The sequence below is a fragment of the Scleropages formosus genome, chromosome 13, assembly GCF_900964775.1.
Source record: "Scleropages formosus chromosome 13, fSclFor1.1, whole genome shotgun sequence".
In the NCBI taxonomy this organism is placed as follows: domain Eukaryota; kingdom Metazoa; phylum Chordata; class Actinopteri; order Osteoglossiformes; family Osteoglossidae; genus Scleropages; species Scleropages formosus.
In genome coordinates, this window is record NC_041818.1 from 13,550,648 (window position 1) to 13,569,045 (window position 18,398).

General features: G+C 37.9%; 2 protein-coding genes across 2 annotated transcripts; both read left to right on the forward strand.

Moving 5' to 3' along the window:
- The first annotated feature begins 2,677 nt into the window (after positions 1-2,677).
- On the forward strand, positions 2,678-7,235 carry LOC108928592 (uncharacterized). The gene is made up of 6 exons (XM_018742581.2): positions 2,678-2,751; positions 2,869-3,225; positions 3,509-3,859; positions 4,427-4,540; positions 4,933-4,991; positions 6,773-7,235. Exons 1-6 carry the CDS (start codon positions 2,679-2,681, stop codon positions 6,908-6,910), a joined length of 1,092 nt encoding a protein of 363 aa, XP_018598097.2. The 5' UTR covers position 2,678; the 3' UTR covers positions 6,911-7,235.
- Positions 7,236-16,548: 9,313 nt separating this feature from the next.
- Positions 16,549-17,843, forward strand: LOC114912133 (uncharacterized). Its single transcript, XM_029257526.1, has 3 exons — positions 16,549-16,620; positions 16,824-17,174; positions 17,343-17,843. The coding sequence occupies exons 1-3, from the start codon at positions 16,578-16,580 to the stop codon at positions 17,720-17,722; spliced, it is 774 nt and encodes a 257-aa protein (XP_029113359.1). The 5' UTR covers positions 16,549-16,577; the 3' UTR covers positions 17,723-17,843.
- Positions 17,844-18,398: the final 555 nt, after the last annotated feature.

Genomic DNA, 18,398 nt, shown 5'->3' on the forward strand with positions numbered 1-18,398 from the left:
TGTGTGTGTGTGATTATTATTATTATTATTATTATTATTATTATTATTATTTTTTTTTTTTTATAGAGCGCTCTTCTCACGCAGTGACACAGAGCACTTTAACACAGACATAAGGCAAGAAAAACAGATAAAAACAAAGAAGATGGTCAACTAATGGCTACTGTAATGAAGAACTTATCATAGAGCTATAAGTATACTTACTGGCCATCGGGGAAAGGAACAAAAACTCCCAACTGAAAGTTGAGGGAGAAAAAACCTCTGGGGGTCCACAGGCCAGTGGTTGCCCACCCCTCCTGGGCATTCTAGAAAATAACAGTTTGTAAGCCAGTGTTTAACAAGTAATTATAATGTTTGTAAATGGCATCTTGGATCCCCGACTCGGCATGGAACGTCTCGATCGTCACGGCAGATGGACATCATCCTCTGTCAGCATGGGATTCGTCTGTCACCACTTGCCAGCCTCCTCAGGTCTCATGTAGCTAGGTAGTGCTCAACGAGAAGATAGGACAGAGTTAGTAATTTGTTACTTAAGTAAATTTAAAATGCATTTTTGTAAAGGTGATAAAATAAACAACCAAGGCAGGTCAAATTACATTACAAGGTGGAATGCCTGAGTGAACATATAAGTCTTAAGTTGGGATTTGAAAACAGAAACAGACGGTGCATTTCTGACAGTAACTGGTAGACTATTCCACAGTTTAGGTGCTCTATAACTAAAGGCGCGACCTCCTACTGAGGTCTTATTGATCACAGGTACTTTAAGGTAACCTGCATCTAATGAACGGGGATATTGTCCTGGGATATAAAGATTAATGATCTCACAAAGGTAAGGTGATCTCACAAAGGTAATATTATTATTATGTGAATAACAGAATGGATTTTGCTGCCAACGGTTAAAGGTAGCAGTGTCACACGTAATTCTTACCTGGTCCCTGTATCCACATGATCTCATTAAAAAAGTATTTTAAAAACAAATCATGTGTTATGACTAATAACCAGCTGATGGCAGTCATCTTCAGTGAAACAGCAGAATCACACGCTGATGACTTCCTTCACAGTATTTCCTTTCTCAAAAAGCTTTTATCTTTGAACACTTGCTAGAAACATGTTTCCCTGTTTTATGAGCTACTCTCGTTAATGACTTCTTGTCTTCTCAGTATGTGCTTCAGACATACGGCAGAGATGCAACAGAGCTTTAAAGAATATGACATATTTTTGCTGCTGTAATTTACAAGGTTCTAACACACACATTTATCAAGGAACCATTTACAGTGGTGTAAAATGATATGGCCAAGTTCTTTTCTCAGTTCAATTTATTGTACCGCAGTTGCTCTTTTAGTGGTAGAATCACGCTCACACGTACTGTGTCTGTGCATATCTATATATGTGTGTGACTGTGTGTTTTTCGAAAGGATGTGTCTCCATTGCATATCTTAACTGACATTTGTCCAGAAATAAAATATTACAGTGAACATTCATCTAAAAATTTTAACAATAGGTATTTTTATTAAGTACAAAACATACGCAGGCTACTATTTGTATGTACAAGATATTTTGTTCATTTTTCAGTTATATTCAACTGCCTTGACATCTGTATTTAAATATTTTACTAAAAACTGTTTCCTGAAACATATATATCTGACGCTATACTCAAATCTTGCAACTTCTTTTTAGAGACTGTGTGTGTGGTAGATGAAAAGGAAGCACAGGCCAGTGGAAAATAATAAACATAAACCACAACTTCCTTTAGTTAACTGAGCTTCAGCTCCTCAGAGACCATAGTGTGACTTGTCCAATGGCCTCATGTCCTCCACCAAGGCACAGTTCGCATGTCAACAGCAAAGGAATTATACTATTATACATAATACACCATGCATATGTGTGATGTTAATGAAAAGGTTTTGTGTTAAAAATCTATAATTACTGAAGCATTTCTCTATTTCATGTATCATTTTCACCATACTGAAAACACAATTAGTTATTTTTTAGCTTAAAGTTGGCATGGCTGTGAGTGTTTCTGTCGTTAACTCTAGCCCAGATAAACTGTAAGTGGTTGAAATCATAAAACTGATATTTTTTGGTTGTTTAGAAGGCAACATCACAATTTGGTAGGCAACTGAACTCAGCACAATCATAATCAATAAATGAAAGATGAAAGAAGTCACACAAAATATGTACAGTACAAATCCCATATCAGGTAACGCAAATCATATGAACAGACCCACTTTCATTAAGATTTCCAACTCGATCTTGATAAAAGAAAATGTATCCCCACTAATGTCAGTGTAAACCTCAACCGCGTTTTCTAGCTACTATAAAAAATAAAAAAGCAAAGATTCACTTTGAATTACATTCAGTTTAGCTAAACGTTTCCAGGTTGAAATTAAGAAAATTACTACTTTTAACCACATTCACTTGGCAAAATATCAAATATTGTAAGTTATGGTTTATCTTGGCAAATGGTGTGCAGCCGTAAATTGACTTGTAGTCGTATAATCATCTAAACACACATTTGCAGTAAGAATATACATTGATTACAGTAAAAAGTCTGTATAGCAACAAGAATAACAGCACTGCTAATTGACCAATGAGATCAGGTTCCGTTAAGTGCCCTCCTACTGTGATAGTATCATTATCAAGATAGATTCTAAACTCTCTCTCAAGTTAACAGAGCGAACATGCATCATTTCACATGGAGAGGATTTACTAAGATGACAAAACTCTTGGCTCTTCTCTTGCTCACCAACATACGTAAGTGAAATTTTTAAAAGGTTAACAGATTTAACTTGAATTAGTAGTAAATGTTTATTTTATCGGGATCTACAGATATGTAATGTCGTTAATAAAGCCATTTTGTATTTCTTCCAGGTAAAACTGTCACAGAGGACATTGCTCAGTCCAACGTAGTGGTGACAGCGCAGTCTGGAGACAGTGTTACTCTTACATGTGATTCTACATCTTTTTCTTATAGCTCAGCAGTTTGGTTCAGACATGTTGCTGGACAGAAGACACAGTTTATTTTAGCGACATACCAGCAATCCACAGACTATGCATTTTATAATGGCTTTAATGACACCCAAAGGTTTACTCTGCAGAGAAAACACAACATGTTCAATCTGCGCATCTCAGGCACAAGTACTTCTGATTCAGGTTTCTATTACTGTGCTTTCTATGGCAATAAACTGGACTTTCACTTTGGTGCCACATCCTATTTGATTGTAACAGGTAAATTATGAAAGCTGTTATCAATTTTTCAATTTATTCCTCTTAAAATGATTTACTTGAGGTACGTTGTCTTTTTCAAAATTTGCAAAGCCTGCAAGTCACTCAATATATAACACCTTAACACATTACGTAATGGATTTCTTAGCGACTGCTTAAAAGGCCACTCTGAGAAAGGCAATTAAAATGTAGAAACAGTATCCATCCAATAAAGAACAATGTATTAAAAATATGATCTACCTTGAAAACAGGAGTTTTATTATCTGAATATTTGGGGTCATTTCAGAGCGCAAATCCACAAGCAGGACTGTGGTGCAGCAGCCTGTGTCAGACCCAGTGCGTCCAGGAGACTCGGTGACTCTGCAGTGTAAAGTAGACCGTGAGACCTGTGCAGGAGAACACAGTGTTTACTGGTTCAGACACGGCTCGGGAGAATCCCTTCCGGGACTCATTTACACCCATGGAAACAGCTGTGATGAGTGTGAGAAGAGCCCTGAGGCTGGGTCTCCTACACACAGCTGTGTCTACAGCCTCCCCAAGAGGAACCTCAGTCGCTCTGATGCTGGAATTTACTACTGTGCTGTGCTCACATGTGGGGACATTCTGTTTGGAAATGGAACACAGCTGGACATTGAAGGTAAATCTGCTTTGAATTAAGTATTTTGTTTGCTTAATGAATACCATTAAATAAATACATCTCATGTTAATACGATATGCAGGGTTTGCTGTTATACCAAGAAAAAAGTATGTCTTTGAAATACTAAAAAACTGTGTGTATTTTTCTTTTATGTTATCCTCAGCAGTTTTTATCTATTTCTTACAGTAACATTTATTTAATCTCATTATTATTGTTCTTGTTGTTGTTATCGTGCGAATTTCTTGAGTATTTTTGTCCAAAAGTCCCATCACTGACTGACTCAAAGCTGAGGAAATATTGTACTCTAGGCTACTAAAAATATTTAGCTGTTTTGTCCCATTTTAAAGTTACAACATCAAAGTTGCCATGTGTTTAATATGTTGAAATTTTTCCATGCAAAAAAAATTGACCTTCTACTTAACTACATTTAGTCTAAAAGATGTCATCAGCCATTATTCCAACTGCTCATCATTTCCAGTAAAATAAATGCTGTGATTTTGCATGCTGAAGTGCATGATTAGAGGATTTAAAAGTATCTGTCTCTAAGAAAATTTTTCAATTTTGTAGCAAATGCTCCATATTTATTATCCATTGCCCTCGGAGTAGCTTTGGGTTTGTGTACCATTCTCATCATTGCTGTCTTCTGCACCAAAAACAAGAAATACTGCCAGCATTGTACAGGTAGTCACTTTCTTATTTTCATTTATGCTTTTAAATCAAATTTATATGAATGTAAATATTAAATATTTCCTACTTTTAACTGAAATGTTTACTGTAATCACATTTTTCAATGCAGAAAAATCTTTTATTTTACATGTTACAGTATGTACTTAAAATGGTAGACTAATAGCCATCTGTAAAAATCATCTATCATATAACTATGATATCATAATCAGATATGAGGTTATTGCAGTGAGCAAAATATAATTTTCTCTTCAGCATTAATTATATTGTACAGGTGCAATAAATTTAGATAAAAAACAGAGGGTATTAAAACCATGTTAACAGATATTATATTTTGTGTGAATTTTTTTTCCTTTCCTTTAATGCCTTATTTTTATGTGAACCAACAGCACGCAAATCTCAGCACATCCATGATGGTGACTTGACAGAGGAAGGATACAACAAAGAGGTAAATGATTTTGAGGATTTTTTTTGGTTAGATTTTACATTATTCTTCAAATATCTGCGGACTTACTAAAATAGTTGTGGTCTCAAATTAATGAATGACTTTAAACAGTGCCTGATTCTAGACTAAAATAAATGTTGTGTTGTTTACTATATCAATCAATCTGTTAATTGCATTTGTTATACAGTTCTGATTGTTGTTTAATGATAATTAGGCTGATCATCGATTTATTCTGTACTTTGGGTGTGACACTGGATAGTACACGCAATTATTATTTTTACTTTTTTACACTTTTTGAATCTTCTAAGCTACTGTTGCCAAGTAAACCATTTCAAAGTAGTTATGTGTATTAGTGCATAATGAGCATGTTCATTCTGTTCTCTAAATCAATCAACTCGCTCCAGACTTTTAGAAACTGCCCATATAAACACACTTATGGACATTAAAAACAACTTTATTAACCATAAATCTCAGCTTAATCCTGAGTTTAGTTGTATTTGCAACATCTGTTATAGCAAGAAAATGTGGATCATTTGGGGCACTTCAAACCAATGAGCATTACATTTACCAATGCTTTTCTCCAGGGCAGCAGATAATTCAGAGTGCAAAAACATATGATTCTCATAAAAGTCAGGAACAAAAGTGCACTCCACAGCAATCAGATTTAGCTGCAGACATATGATTATCAGAGCATTGTTTGTCATATGATTTTGCTGGTACACATTGGGCTCCCTATACAAGTGACATTCAGATATGAAATATATATGCAGTATATGTGGAATTAGACCAGAATGTGTGATGAGATTCACCAGTTATGAGCGAAAGAAAAGTCACATTATACCACATTCATGGTCTATAAAATGTATACAGTTAATCTTAACTAGCAGTTATATTTAACCTCTACAAAGGCAACATAAAATGAATTTGGTGGAAAGTCCAAACATTACAGATTTGTCATTAATTATTTGATAGTAATGGAAGTACGACTTTCCAGGTACTAGGGACCAAATAATAGTATCAATAATATTCAGACCAGTACCACACAGACTTGTTTAATCGTAAGGTGGCAATGTTCAATTTTACCCTTTGTGCAATAACACTATTCTTCTATTTGTGATGAAACATTTTGTAATATGTAAAAAGTTCACAGGTATTTCCTAGTGACCATAGCAATCCAGGTCCCAGTTCAATAAGACTGTATGAACTTTCAAATATAATCTGGAAAGAGTGAAGTAGGAACATTCAAACTCCACTCAAGGTTACACTGTTTACTGAACTGAAATGATCGCAGAACTATTTATAAAGAACTATTCATAACTATTTATATAACTATTTATATTTATAGGGAAGAACAATTTATAAAGACTTGTTTGTTGGATAACATACTCATCCATCCACCAATTTTCAACAACCACTGATCAGGGTCAAGGTGGTCCAGAAGTATTTGACGCAAGGCTGAGAGAGGGTGCACTCTGGATGGGACGCCCGTCCATTGTAGGGTAGAAAAACACACACGCTCACTCACCCATTCACATGCTACAGACAACTGAACATCACCAAGCCACCTGAAAAGCATGTTGTTGGACTGTGGTATAAAACCAGAGCACACGGAGGAAACCCTCTCAGACCTCAAAAATGGAGAGAACGTGTAAACTGCACACAGATCGAGATTGATTCAAATCCATGGCTTAACAGCCCAAATGCTGTGAGATGGCAGCACTTTTGGCTGAAATACCGTGCCATCCGCTGAATAAAATATGATTTCTTTAATCTTTCTTTCACAGAATCAGAATCATGATTCAGAAATGCTGAATTATGCTGCTTTGCAATTTCCTGACAAGAAACCTAGACATGGACAAAAGAAGAGACAGATGGAGCAGGAAAGTGTATATTCAGATGTCAAATGGAGAAACTGGGAGTAAAAATGTCCGTTTACACATTCAGAATATAAATGATCATTTTTTACTACTGTATTGTGTTCATAAACCATATTACTACTGGTGTTCTTAATCGTTACAAACAATCATGAGTTTGGACCGCCTTATAGTCAATGTCAGGTAGGTGGAATTGGCGTAAAGATTAACATAATCGTTTAAATCTCCATTCATATACGAAATATGATAACAGCTTGTTAATTGGGAAAATCTTTGACCCCCTTCCCACCAACAGAACTCAAGATAGAGAGGACATTTATGTGTTTCTGGGCATTTTCTATGGTCTGCTGCACTTTTAAGTTTGTGTATGTATTTAAAGCAACATGTTCAGATTCTTAGAAGAAGAGCTTTAATGTTGGAAAATCAGTGGAATCAGTAGAAGAAAAATGTGTAACTGATACTATTAAAGTTCTTTTATAGAAATACTTGGAATAATGGTCTGTTTTTGTTATTATGCAGTTTGATAGCTATTATCAACATTTGAGACGCTCATACACACTTACTGATACTCTCCGATTGCGACAGTGCTGATAATTAACAACACATGAAACCATGGAAGCACTCAACACTTCCTTCACATCACCATCCTCGATACTTATAAAGTGAATTTTTGTAAGAAGAACTCTTCATTATCATGAAATATTATTGAGAAAAACAGATTATGCGTTTATGAGCCACAACATGTTCACCTGTAACACCACAACTGGAAGTTGTTTCTGCAGTTGTGGAAGCTATGGTGTGTGACACGGGGCCCTGAGTCATCCAAGTGATTACTGCCCTGGTTCATTTTGAGCTCTTGATCCAGATCAGCTGAAGTTCATAGCCTTAAAACAGGCTGGGCAATCCTGTCTGGAATGATGGGCTTCAACAGCCTTTTTCTGCAACTCTTCAGAAGCTTCCTTTGAGCAGACAAGGTATACCTTTATGAATCTCTCTTTTGCCATCTTTACCTCAGAGTAAAGTCACTGCTCCTCCAGATCAAAAGCAGTTCATGTGGTCCAGGCATGTCGTAAGACTACCACCTTTTCGGCATCTGCTGGAGTTACTCCAAGCATATCCCACTGGAGGAAGACCCAGGGAAAGACCCAGGGTGCATTGGAGAGATTATATGTCACAGCTTTCATGGGAACGTCTCAGGATCACCCAAGGAGACCTGGACACTGTGGCTCAAGAAAGGAAGGTCTGGGCCTGCTAGCTCAGCCTGCTATGACATTGACCCTCCTGAACAAGTGGGAGGAAATTGAACTGAAGCTGCAAAACCAGAAAACAATTAGAAAGAGGGAAAATATTTTTTCAAACTACTGTTTTCACAGAAAACGTTCTATAACATGTACAGTATTTACCTTTATACTTATTACACCAACAGAGACTCTGACAAATTGTTACTTTCTATTGTTACACTCTTTAGTTAGAATTTCGTCAGTCCTCGGATTACTAAAATCAGGGGGTTTTACATTATTCATTTAGCTGACACTTTTCCCTGAAGCAGCTTTGGACTGTTAGGCTACCTAGAGTTACTTACCCATTTGTGTAACTGGACAATTTTACAGGAGAACTCAAGAATAAATATATTGCTAGGTGGCATTTGAACCTACAACTTTAAGAAGTGCAGGAAGCAACTACAAGCACTCCACAATCAGCTGCCAGCTGACCCTTTTGATTTTACAGTTATTAGCTATGATTCAAAATTTTAAAAAAGATAAGGACATCTTCCTGAGTATCTATCATGATCTCGGGGCTTGGAAGATGACAGGGAGCACAGTGCTGACCACACATAAGCTCACAACACACCTGTGCCACATTTGAAAAACAATATAAAAACAGGAGCTACAACTACCACAAACTGCAAAATCTCGTTGAGACAACACACCCTTCTCTTCTTGTTCAGCACATCTTGCTTTTCAGATTAAGACCCTCGCTCTTCAGACCACAACATTTGGCTGAAATCCCTTGCAGAGATCATTCGTATTTTGAACCTCATTCTTTGGACCACAACCTTCTGGATCTAGTCCCTCACGTTTCGGACAAGGACCTTGTGGATCTCAGCTCTTGCTTCCTGAAGCACTACCATGCCGCTTTATATCATGATCACTGGACTTCAACTAGATCTTCAGAACTCGACCCTTGCAATTCAGACCATGACCTGGATCACGATTCACACCCACACCCATACCCACACCACCAAACCCAATCTGGACTGTTTTCTCCTCCGTGGCAGACACTCTCAAGTTGTGCTGTGCCTCTTCGCCTACTGCTTTAGCAGGCCACACTAATTTTACCAACTCACCTCTACTCTTGTGTTGTCAATACTCCACACAAAATCACAACAGCAGGCTTCAGAGGCAGGTTTGAATCCAGCTCAGTGTTTGTGTATGTTTCCTCCTATGGTCCCAAGACATGTTTTGGGTGAGCTGGTCATTCTAAATTGCCCTTATAGTGTGTATATATGAGTACATGATCAATGAAAAAAATATTTTAATAAAGCCCTACTAAAAAATAAATAGTACAAAGCCCTATTCTACAAAACATTCACAAATGTTAATTGTTTATGCAGTCTTACAGTACTTGAGATTTAGATCCCAATTGGAATTTAATGGTTTTTTTTTTACTTTTCTTTGTTTACCTTTTTTTGTCCTACTCTAAGACATTGAATATTCCTGACTGTTGTTTAAACAATGCTAGCAGTGCTATCTCCATCCCTGATCGCCATCCCTTTCTAAAATGCCCTTCTCAGTCATAGTGAGGTCTCGGGTCTTCATGTTGGTTTTTGCAGACTGATTCAAGCAAGACTTCATAAGCAGTATCACCTGAGCCATACCTTATGAAAAAGTTGAAAAAGAATTGCTGTTGTGTAATGCGTGTAAAAAATGTATGCACAAAATACTCATAGGCAAAAACGGGAAATTCTATGCTTTTGTTGAATTTACCTGTTTTTATTTACAATCTGTTTCCTAAGAATAAAGCTATAATAAGCTAATTTCAACTCTTACCCCAAGTAATTGTGCCAGAGACTTACATTATCATCAATAATTAGATTTTAGTGTAATGCTTCATGGGCAGCTTGGTGACACAGTAGGTAGTGCTGACATTTCAGCATGAACTCCTTTATGTTGAGGCTGAACATGGCTCAGTGTACATGGTGTTTGCATGATCTCCCTGTGTTCATGTGGGTTACCTCAACATGCTGTGGTTTCCTGTCATACTCCAGAGACATGTGTTTCAGGTGAACTCGGGACTCTAAATTGCTCTCAGTGTGTGATTTTTGATTGATGGACTGGGGTGCTGCTTCTTGATTGTGATAAAGTACCATAGAATGTTTGGAAGGCCAGTGTGGTTACATAAAACCATTTATTGCTTTAGTCATCCACATGTTGATATTTGTAAAGTCTGAAACATTACTTTCTGAAAGACTATGCGCCCCCTGCTGTGACAAAACTGTAGGTGATTACTGCAGACTTTCAAAGACATTAATGGACTGGTCATATTAAATATGTATATAGTTAGCCTATAATATGGTTTAGATTTTGCACTATTTGCCAACACAGTGGGGGAGAAAAAAGCTGCTCAAGGCACACCAGTGTTCCATCATTCAATCCTTGACTGCCTTTTTTTTACTTTTGTATCCAGCAGACTATTGGCTTTCGTTACGAGTGACTCAAGCTCCTGACTGAGGCCTGTGTTCAACCTTGTATATTTATATGAAGTCAAAGACATTAGATATTGGAAATAGATTAGAATGTTTATTTAATTTTTTCAATCTTTTTGTTATTCTCAGCATAGCATATTCTCTATCATTAATTACAATTTAACACCAGTATTGCACAATTTCCTCTGCATTAATAAAGTTATGTACACCGATCAGCTAAAACATGAAAACCACTGACAAGTGAAGTGAAAAACATTGATTATCTCGTTATGAAGGCATCTGTCAAGAGGCGGGATATACAACAATCAGCAGTTCTTACATTTGACGTATTGGAAGCAAGAAAAATGGGCAAGCGTAAGGATCTGAGTGAATTTGACCAAAAAAGGACCAAATTATGATATCTAGACGACTGGGTCTGAGCATCACGAAAACTGCAGCTCTTATGGGGTGTTCCCAGTATGCAGTGGTTAGTACCTACCAAAAGTGGTCCGAGGAAGGACAAATGGTGAACCAGTGACAGGGTCATGGACACCCAAGGCTCATTGATGTGCGTGGGAAGCAAAGGCTAGCCCATCTGGTCGAATCCCACAGAAGAACTACTATACCACAAATTGCTGAAAGCCTTAATGCTGGCCATGACAGACAGGTGTCAGAACACACAGTGCATCACAGCTTGCTGCATATGGGGATGCATAGCCACAGACTGGTCAGAGTGCCCATACTAACTCCTGTCCACTGCCAAAAGCATCTACATGAGTGTCAGAACTGGACCATGGAGCAATGGAAGAAGGTGGCCTGCTCTGATGAATCACGCTTTCTTTTAGATCATGTGGATGGCTGGGTGTGTGTGCATCATTTTCCTGGGAAAGAGATGGCAGCAGAATTATTATTATTATTTTTATTTTTTATAGAGCGCTCTTCTCACGCAGTGACACAGAGCACTTTAGCACAGGCATAAGCAAGAAAAACTGATATAAACAAAGAAGACAGTCAGCTAATGGCTACCATAATGAAGAACGTATTATAGAGCTATAAGTATACCTACTGCCCACCAGGGGAAAGGAACAAAAACTCCCAACTGAAGGTTGAGGGAGAAAAAAAACCGCTGGGGGTCCATGGGCCAGTGGTTGCCCACCCCTCCTGGGCATTCTAGTAACAAGTAACAATTTGTAAACCAGTGTTTAACAAGTAATTATAATGTTGGTAAATGGCATCTTGGATCCCCGGCTTGGCATGGAACGTCTCGATCGTCATGGCAGATGGACATCGTCCTCTGTCAGTATGGGATTCGTCTGTCACCGCTGGCCACCCTCCTCAGTTCTTATGTAGCAAGGTAGTGCTCAACGAGAAGGTAGGACAGAGTTAGTAATCTGTTACTTAAGTAAATTTAAAATGCAATTTTGTAAAGGTGATAAAATAAATAACCAAGGCAGGTCGATTTACATTACGAGGAGGAATGCCTGAGTGAACATTTAAGTCTTAAGTTGGGATTTGAAAACAGAAACAGATGGGGCATTTCTGACAGCAACTGGTAGACTATTCCACAGTTTAGGTGCTCTATAACTAAAGGAGTGACCTCCTACTGAGGTCTTATTGATCACAGGTACTTTAAGGTAACCTGCATCTAATGAACGGAGATATCGTCCTGGGATATAAAAATTAATGATTTCACAAAGGTAAGCCAGAGCAATGCCATGTATTGCCTTATAGGTCAAAAGTAGGATTTTATAAATCAACTCTATAAGAGACCGAGAGCCAGTGCAAGGATTTAAGTGCCGGTGTTATATGGTCGTACTTCCTCGTTCCAGTGACAATTCTTGCAGCAGCATTTTGTACCAGCTGTAGCCTGGATACAGTCTGGTACGACAACCCAACAATAAAGCATTACAGTAATCCAGCCTGCTGGAAACAAAAGCATGAACCAGTTTCTCAGAATCCTGTCTACAATGGATTCGCCGCATTTTAGCTATGCTTCTTAATTTAAGGAAGCACAACTTAGTCAAAGCATTTACATGCGATGCAAATGATAGCTTTCCATCCAGCAGGACACCCAAATCCTTGGTACAATCCGGACGCTTGAAGGTAATACCACTTGTTGTAAAGATTGGTGTGATTATGTTGAGAGTTTTAGCATCACCACCCACCACAAGTACCTCTGTTTTACTGGCATTTAAAGATAAAAAATTACTACTCATCCATAATTTTATACTGGTAAAACAATTAGTTAACGACACCACATGTGATGGATCATCAGGCTTGAACGATACATAAAGCTGTGTGTCATCGGCATACGAATGGAAATTAACATTGTGCTTGCGAATAATATCACCCAGTGGTAACATATAAAGTGAGAACAGTAATGGACCCAACACAGAGCCCTGCGGCACACCATACTAAACCGTAGTAGAGATGGACGGGGTGCTGTCGTCCAATTTCAATACAAATTGTTCACGGTTAGCTAAATACGATTCAAACCACTTCAGAGCAGTACCTCTTAGTCCAACCAGGTTTCCAAGTCTACTCAGTAGGATACTATGGTCTACAGTATCAAACGCAGCACTCAAGTCTAGTAACATAAGAATAGAGATCTGACCAGCATCAGAAGAAATGAGAATATCATTAACAACACGCGTAAGTGCCGTTTCAGTGCTGTGACCAGTGCGGAAACCAGACTGAAATTTTTCAAATATATTATGGTGATTAAGATATTTTACAATTTGGGAAGCTACGATTTTTTCTAGAATTTTAGATAAAAACGGTAGATTGGAGATCGGTCTATAATTCCATGGGTTATTACAGTCCAGATCCGATTTCTTTAGTAGGGGTCTAATAACAGCTATTTTAAGAGCTTTTGGAACACAGCCATTTAGTAACGACGTATTAACAATATTAACAATAGGTTCTGCAAGCACGGAAACTGCGGCTTTCAGTAATTTAGTGAGGATTGGGTCTAAAGGACAGGTAGTACTTTTCATAGAGCAAATTAGCACGGTAATTTCTTCTACAGTGATTACGTCGAAGTTACTGAGATGGTGCGGACAACTAATATAGTCAGAAGTGCTCATGTTTGCTAAAACCGAACTAGAGGGCACTATGGATTTGCGGATATTTACTAATTTATGATTGAAAAACGACATAAATTCATCATTAGTAATGGTAGCAGAAATACATTTTTTATCTTTGTGTTTACCAGTTAAGTAAGCGATGGCAATGGTATAAACAGAAAGCGAGGGTTCTTGTGATTTTCATCAATTAACTTTGCGTAGTATTCGGATCTGGCATGAAAAAAGTGCTTTTTTATATTTTGTTAGGCAATCGGACCAGGCTACATAATAAACGTTTAGTTGAACGCCATTTACGCTCTAATTTACGACATTCTAACTTTATTGCACGAGTTGATTCGTTGAACCATGACGAGTTTCTTACAGTTCAAATAAGTTTAGTTTTTGGTGGAGCCGCAGAGACAAAGGTTACTAAATGATGATCAGAAATAGCCTCATTTAAAGGAATAATATTAACATGAACATCTACGCCGTAGGTTATGACGAGATCGAGAGTATGGTTACAGGAATGAGTAGGACAGGTAACAACTTGGGTAAAACCGACGGAGTTTAAGAGAGACAGAAAACTATTAGCAAGAGCATCCGACGACACGTCTACATGAATATTGAAATTACCATAAGGATAATTTTGTCATGGTTAATGACTAAATTGGTTATGAAGTTGCTAAATTCCTCAAGAAAAGAGGAGTACAGTCCACGGTAGATAAGGAATATAATTATATTGGGGTTTGAGCTGAAATCTAATTGTAGAACTTCAAAAGAGGTGAAATTATCACAATTTCTCTGTGTTATTTGTAATCTATTATTAAAAAGAACGCCGACTCCACCTCCACGACACACAGAACAAGATTTATGGAAATAATCATATCCGTCAGGAGTGGCTTCTATTATATTAGCGGAATAGTGTCGTACTCACCGAGCCAGGTTTTGGTAAGAAAGAATAGATTGGACTTGTAACTTAATATTAAGTCATTTACCAGGACAGCTTTACTTGTTAGTGAACGAATATTTAACAAACAGCATTTTACATTACAGTTTGGCCTCGGTGGTAAGTTGAGAATGTTTGTTTTAATGTATTTAAGGTTTCTGGTGCAAACCCTCCTATCAATAAGTCTAGTTAAACGCCGTGGCCTTATAATAGTTTGAATGTTTTGGCTGCACTTAACGCTTTTATTTAAAGTTTTTAGGCCCACACTGGACAAGGCACAAGAAACCCCATCACATGAGAAATGACTACTGATATCAGAACAAGCAACAGACCCATCAATACACAAAGCTGCTAAGGGAGATGATCCATGCCATGGACTATGAGTCAGTCCTGCAACTTGCAGGCCAAGTTCTGGGACAAAACAAATGAAACCCTCCAGTTGAGGTGTATACCATCACGCGTGAAAAACCTGGGACTTTCCCAGAAATCATCCCAGTTATTAACAAATGATATACGATTAGAGCGGCACCACGTCTCCAACCACCTGTTAAAAGATACCAATCTACTGTACACTATGTCCCCCATGAAGAGTCTAGGTAAAGGACCAGATACTATTAGATTACGACATTTCCTTCTGGCCTCGTTACATATAGAAATAAATCTGCTCTTTAACACCTCAGACTGCTAATAACAAATGTCATTACCACCAACATGCACCATAGTTGACAGGGCATTATCGGCCAGAGAACTGACACGAGCCGCCATGTCGGACACACGTGCGAAACACTTTACCTTTACATTTCGATTCCCAGGACCCCGAACCTTAACATTTCAGACAGCCGAATCCCCCAAAATTAGCACATTATTATTATTATTATTATTATTATTATTATTATTATTATTATTAGGTGAACTGCTTAGAGCCGAAAATCTGTTTTGGGTTTGGACGGGAGATCCCAAACCAGGAACTCGCTTAGGCTTCGCTTTATTCGACTTCTTACTCCGAACCGTAACCCAGTCGCCGTGAGGGCGCTCCGGTGTGCCTGGCTTCTCGTTAGCTGTACTGGGGCCTGCAAGTGTAGACACCGAGTTCGACACTACGGAGGCATCAGGACACACTGAGTCCATCCAACTCTCCGTTTCTCGCATAGAAATCAAATTTTTAATGCGCTCTTCTAAATCGTGGACCACACCAAGTCGTTATTTGTTACGCATTTTGAGCAAATGAAATGTTCTACAAAGTCAGCAGGTGCAACCAAACAAAACATGTTACATGATGCACAACACACAGGTATGCCGTCAGACGATACATTCAGGAAGGAACTTACGATGAACAGGGACTCCATTCTTTCCAAAGATGCCGTCTCAGCAACCGGTGTGTGACTCCACGCTCTGCCCTATGAATGCACTATGGAAAGGAGGCAAGTCGGAGGAGGCCTTCAGCAGTCTTGTGGAGTCCATGCCTTGATGGGTCAGGGCTGTTTTGGCAGCACGAGGGGGACCTACACAATATTAGGCAGGTGGTTTTAATGTTTTGGCTAATTGGGGCACGTATAATTATCTGAAATTTCATTTCGTTGTTTTGTTTGTATTTTGTTTGATTTATGTATGGCATGGACTCAAGTCATTGTTCAACAAGTCACTCTTGACATCCGATAATTAGTACAATTAAAATTTTTGCTGTTTGTAAGGTGTTTTTCTCTATGTCTTGGTGGTCAGCAGGTGTGAACACATCATGACCACTCACGCAAAATAAAGACTTCCAAGTAATTAAAAATAACTTTAGCTTGCGTGAAAGTTTATTAAAGGTCATGGTGAGATTCATGATAACAAAAACAACAGTCATAAGTCACTGGCTGGAAAAATACTGAGTGGAAAGTATTATCTTCATCATGTTCATTCAGCCAATCATTTCACTGTCCCTCCTACTTTATTTTAGGTTAACAAGTCACTTTCACACTTGACACACACTTGCACAGAAAACAATATTTCTTGCAAGAGCACGAGCTACTCAAGAAGATGATCATACTGCATGTTGCTTTGGCTCTCATGAGTAACATGTGTAAGTGCAACTGCAAATTAACTCAACTTTATACAGCCATGAAGAGTTACTGCTAAGAATGTTCTGTGTTGTAACAGTAGTAACGCATGTCTTAAATATTTTGTAATAGGAAATATTTACAAAATGGTTTACAAATTTCAAGGGTCATTGATTTCCAAAATTTTTGTTCTGTTTTTCTTTTTTTTTTTTTAAATCTCTTTCAGATATGACCTTCAGTAATGATATTGTTCAACCAATTCCCATAAAATCAGTTCAGCTCGGGGACAATGTGACTTTAGAATGTGACATGTCGATGGAGGAAACAGGGTACGTTTCTTGGTACAAACAAATTGTTGGAGAGAAGCCTTGTCTAATAGTAACCTCACATAAATCTTTTACAGATGCACGTTTTGAAAGCAAGTTTAATAGTCTGCATTTTGAAGTAAAAAGAGATGGAGCTAAACATTTTTTAACAATCTTACAAGCAGAAGAGTCTGATTCTGCGTTCTATTACTGTGCAAGCATGAGGAGTTACGCAGCTGCTTTTGTGACTGGAGTATTTCTGACAGTGAAGGGTAATTGTTGCATATTTTCCAGAAGTCTACAAATTATATAATGTATTTCTACAAGTTACTATTGTGTACTGTGTTGAAATTATTGACATAAGCCAAAGTATCATAGACATTAGTTTTGTTTTGTCATGTTGTGCAAAATGGGCTACTAAAACCTCAACTGCTATTCAGGTTCAGAAGAACTACAGTCCATCAGCAGGACTGTGGTGCAGCAGCTTGTATCAGACCCAGTGCATCCAGGAGACTCGGTGACTCTGCAGTGTACAGTAGACAGTGAAACCTGTGCAGGAAAACACAGTGTTTACTGGTTCAGACACGGCTCCGGAGAATCCCTTCCGGGACTCATTTACACCCATGGAAACAGGAGAGATGAGTGTGAGAAGAGCCCTGAGGCTGGGTCTCCTACACACAGCTGTGTCTACAGCCTCCCCAAGAGGAACCTCAGCCGCTCTGATGCTGGGATTTACTACTGTGCTGTGGTCATGTGTGGGGACATACTGTTTGGAAATGGGACACAGCTGGACATTGAAGGTACGGTCTCAATTAATTAAGAGTTGATATTAACTGTGTTAAATGGATAAGGAATTATCTGGTTAGGAAAGACATTGTTAAAAGCAGTAAAAGCATTCCAGCTTTCCATATTGTATCAATTAGGATTCCTTTACAATTTGGTCACCAAAAAATATTTTTAACTGGCAAACAATAACAAACTGAATGTCCAATATTCTTTGGTATTATTGTAGTCCTCATCATGCTTGTTCCAATAATATTAAGCTTTGTAGTTTTTTAGACAAAAGAATGCTTATTCCATGGCAAATTCAATTAAAATGCCATAATTACAAATGTTTGATGGCATTTTAATTTTATAGAACATATAGAATGAAAACTTTTCATTATATATGTACTGCAGAAATACACATTTCTGATATCTTTCATAGTAAGAATTGAAAACCACATGCCTTATATCTGTTAATTTTTCATGAAAGTATTAATTCAGTTCTACAATAAGGAAAGAATACGAAAAAAATCATTCTTGCAATTAAAATTAACAGTAGAGAACCCTTGGGAAAAAAGTTTAATGTTGCTACAACAAACCATTTTCCCCACTGCCATTGTTGCACGTTAGAAGCACACATATTCACTCCAGTTGTCAACAAGACAGCTCAGATTTTATATTTAATTACGAAGCACTATGGATATATTCAAGTCTGATATCCTGTGAACAGC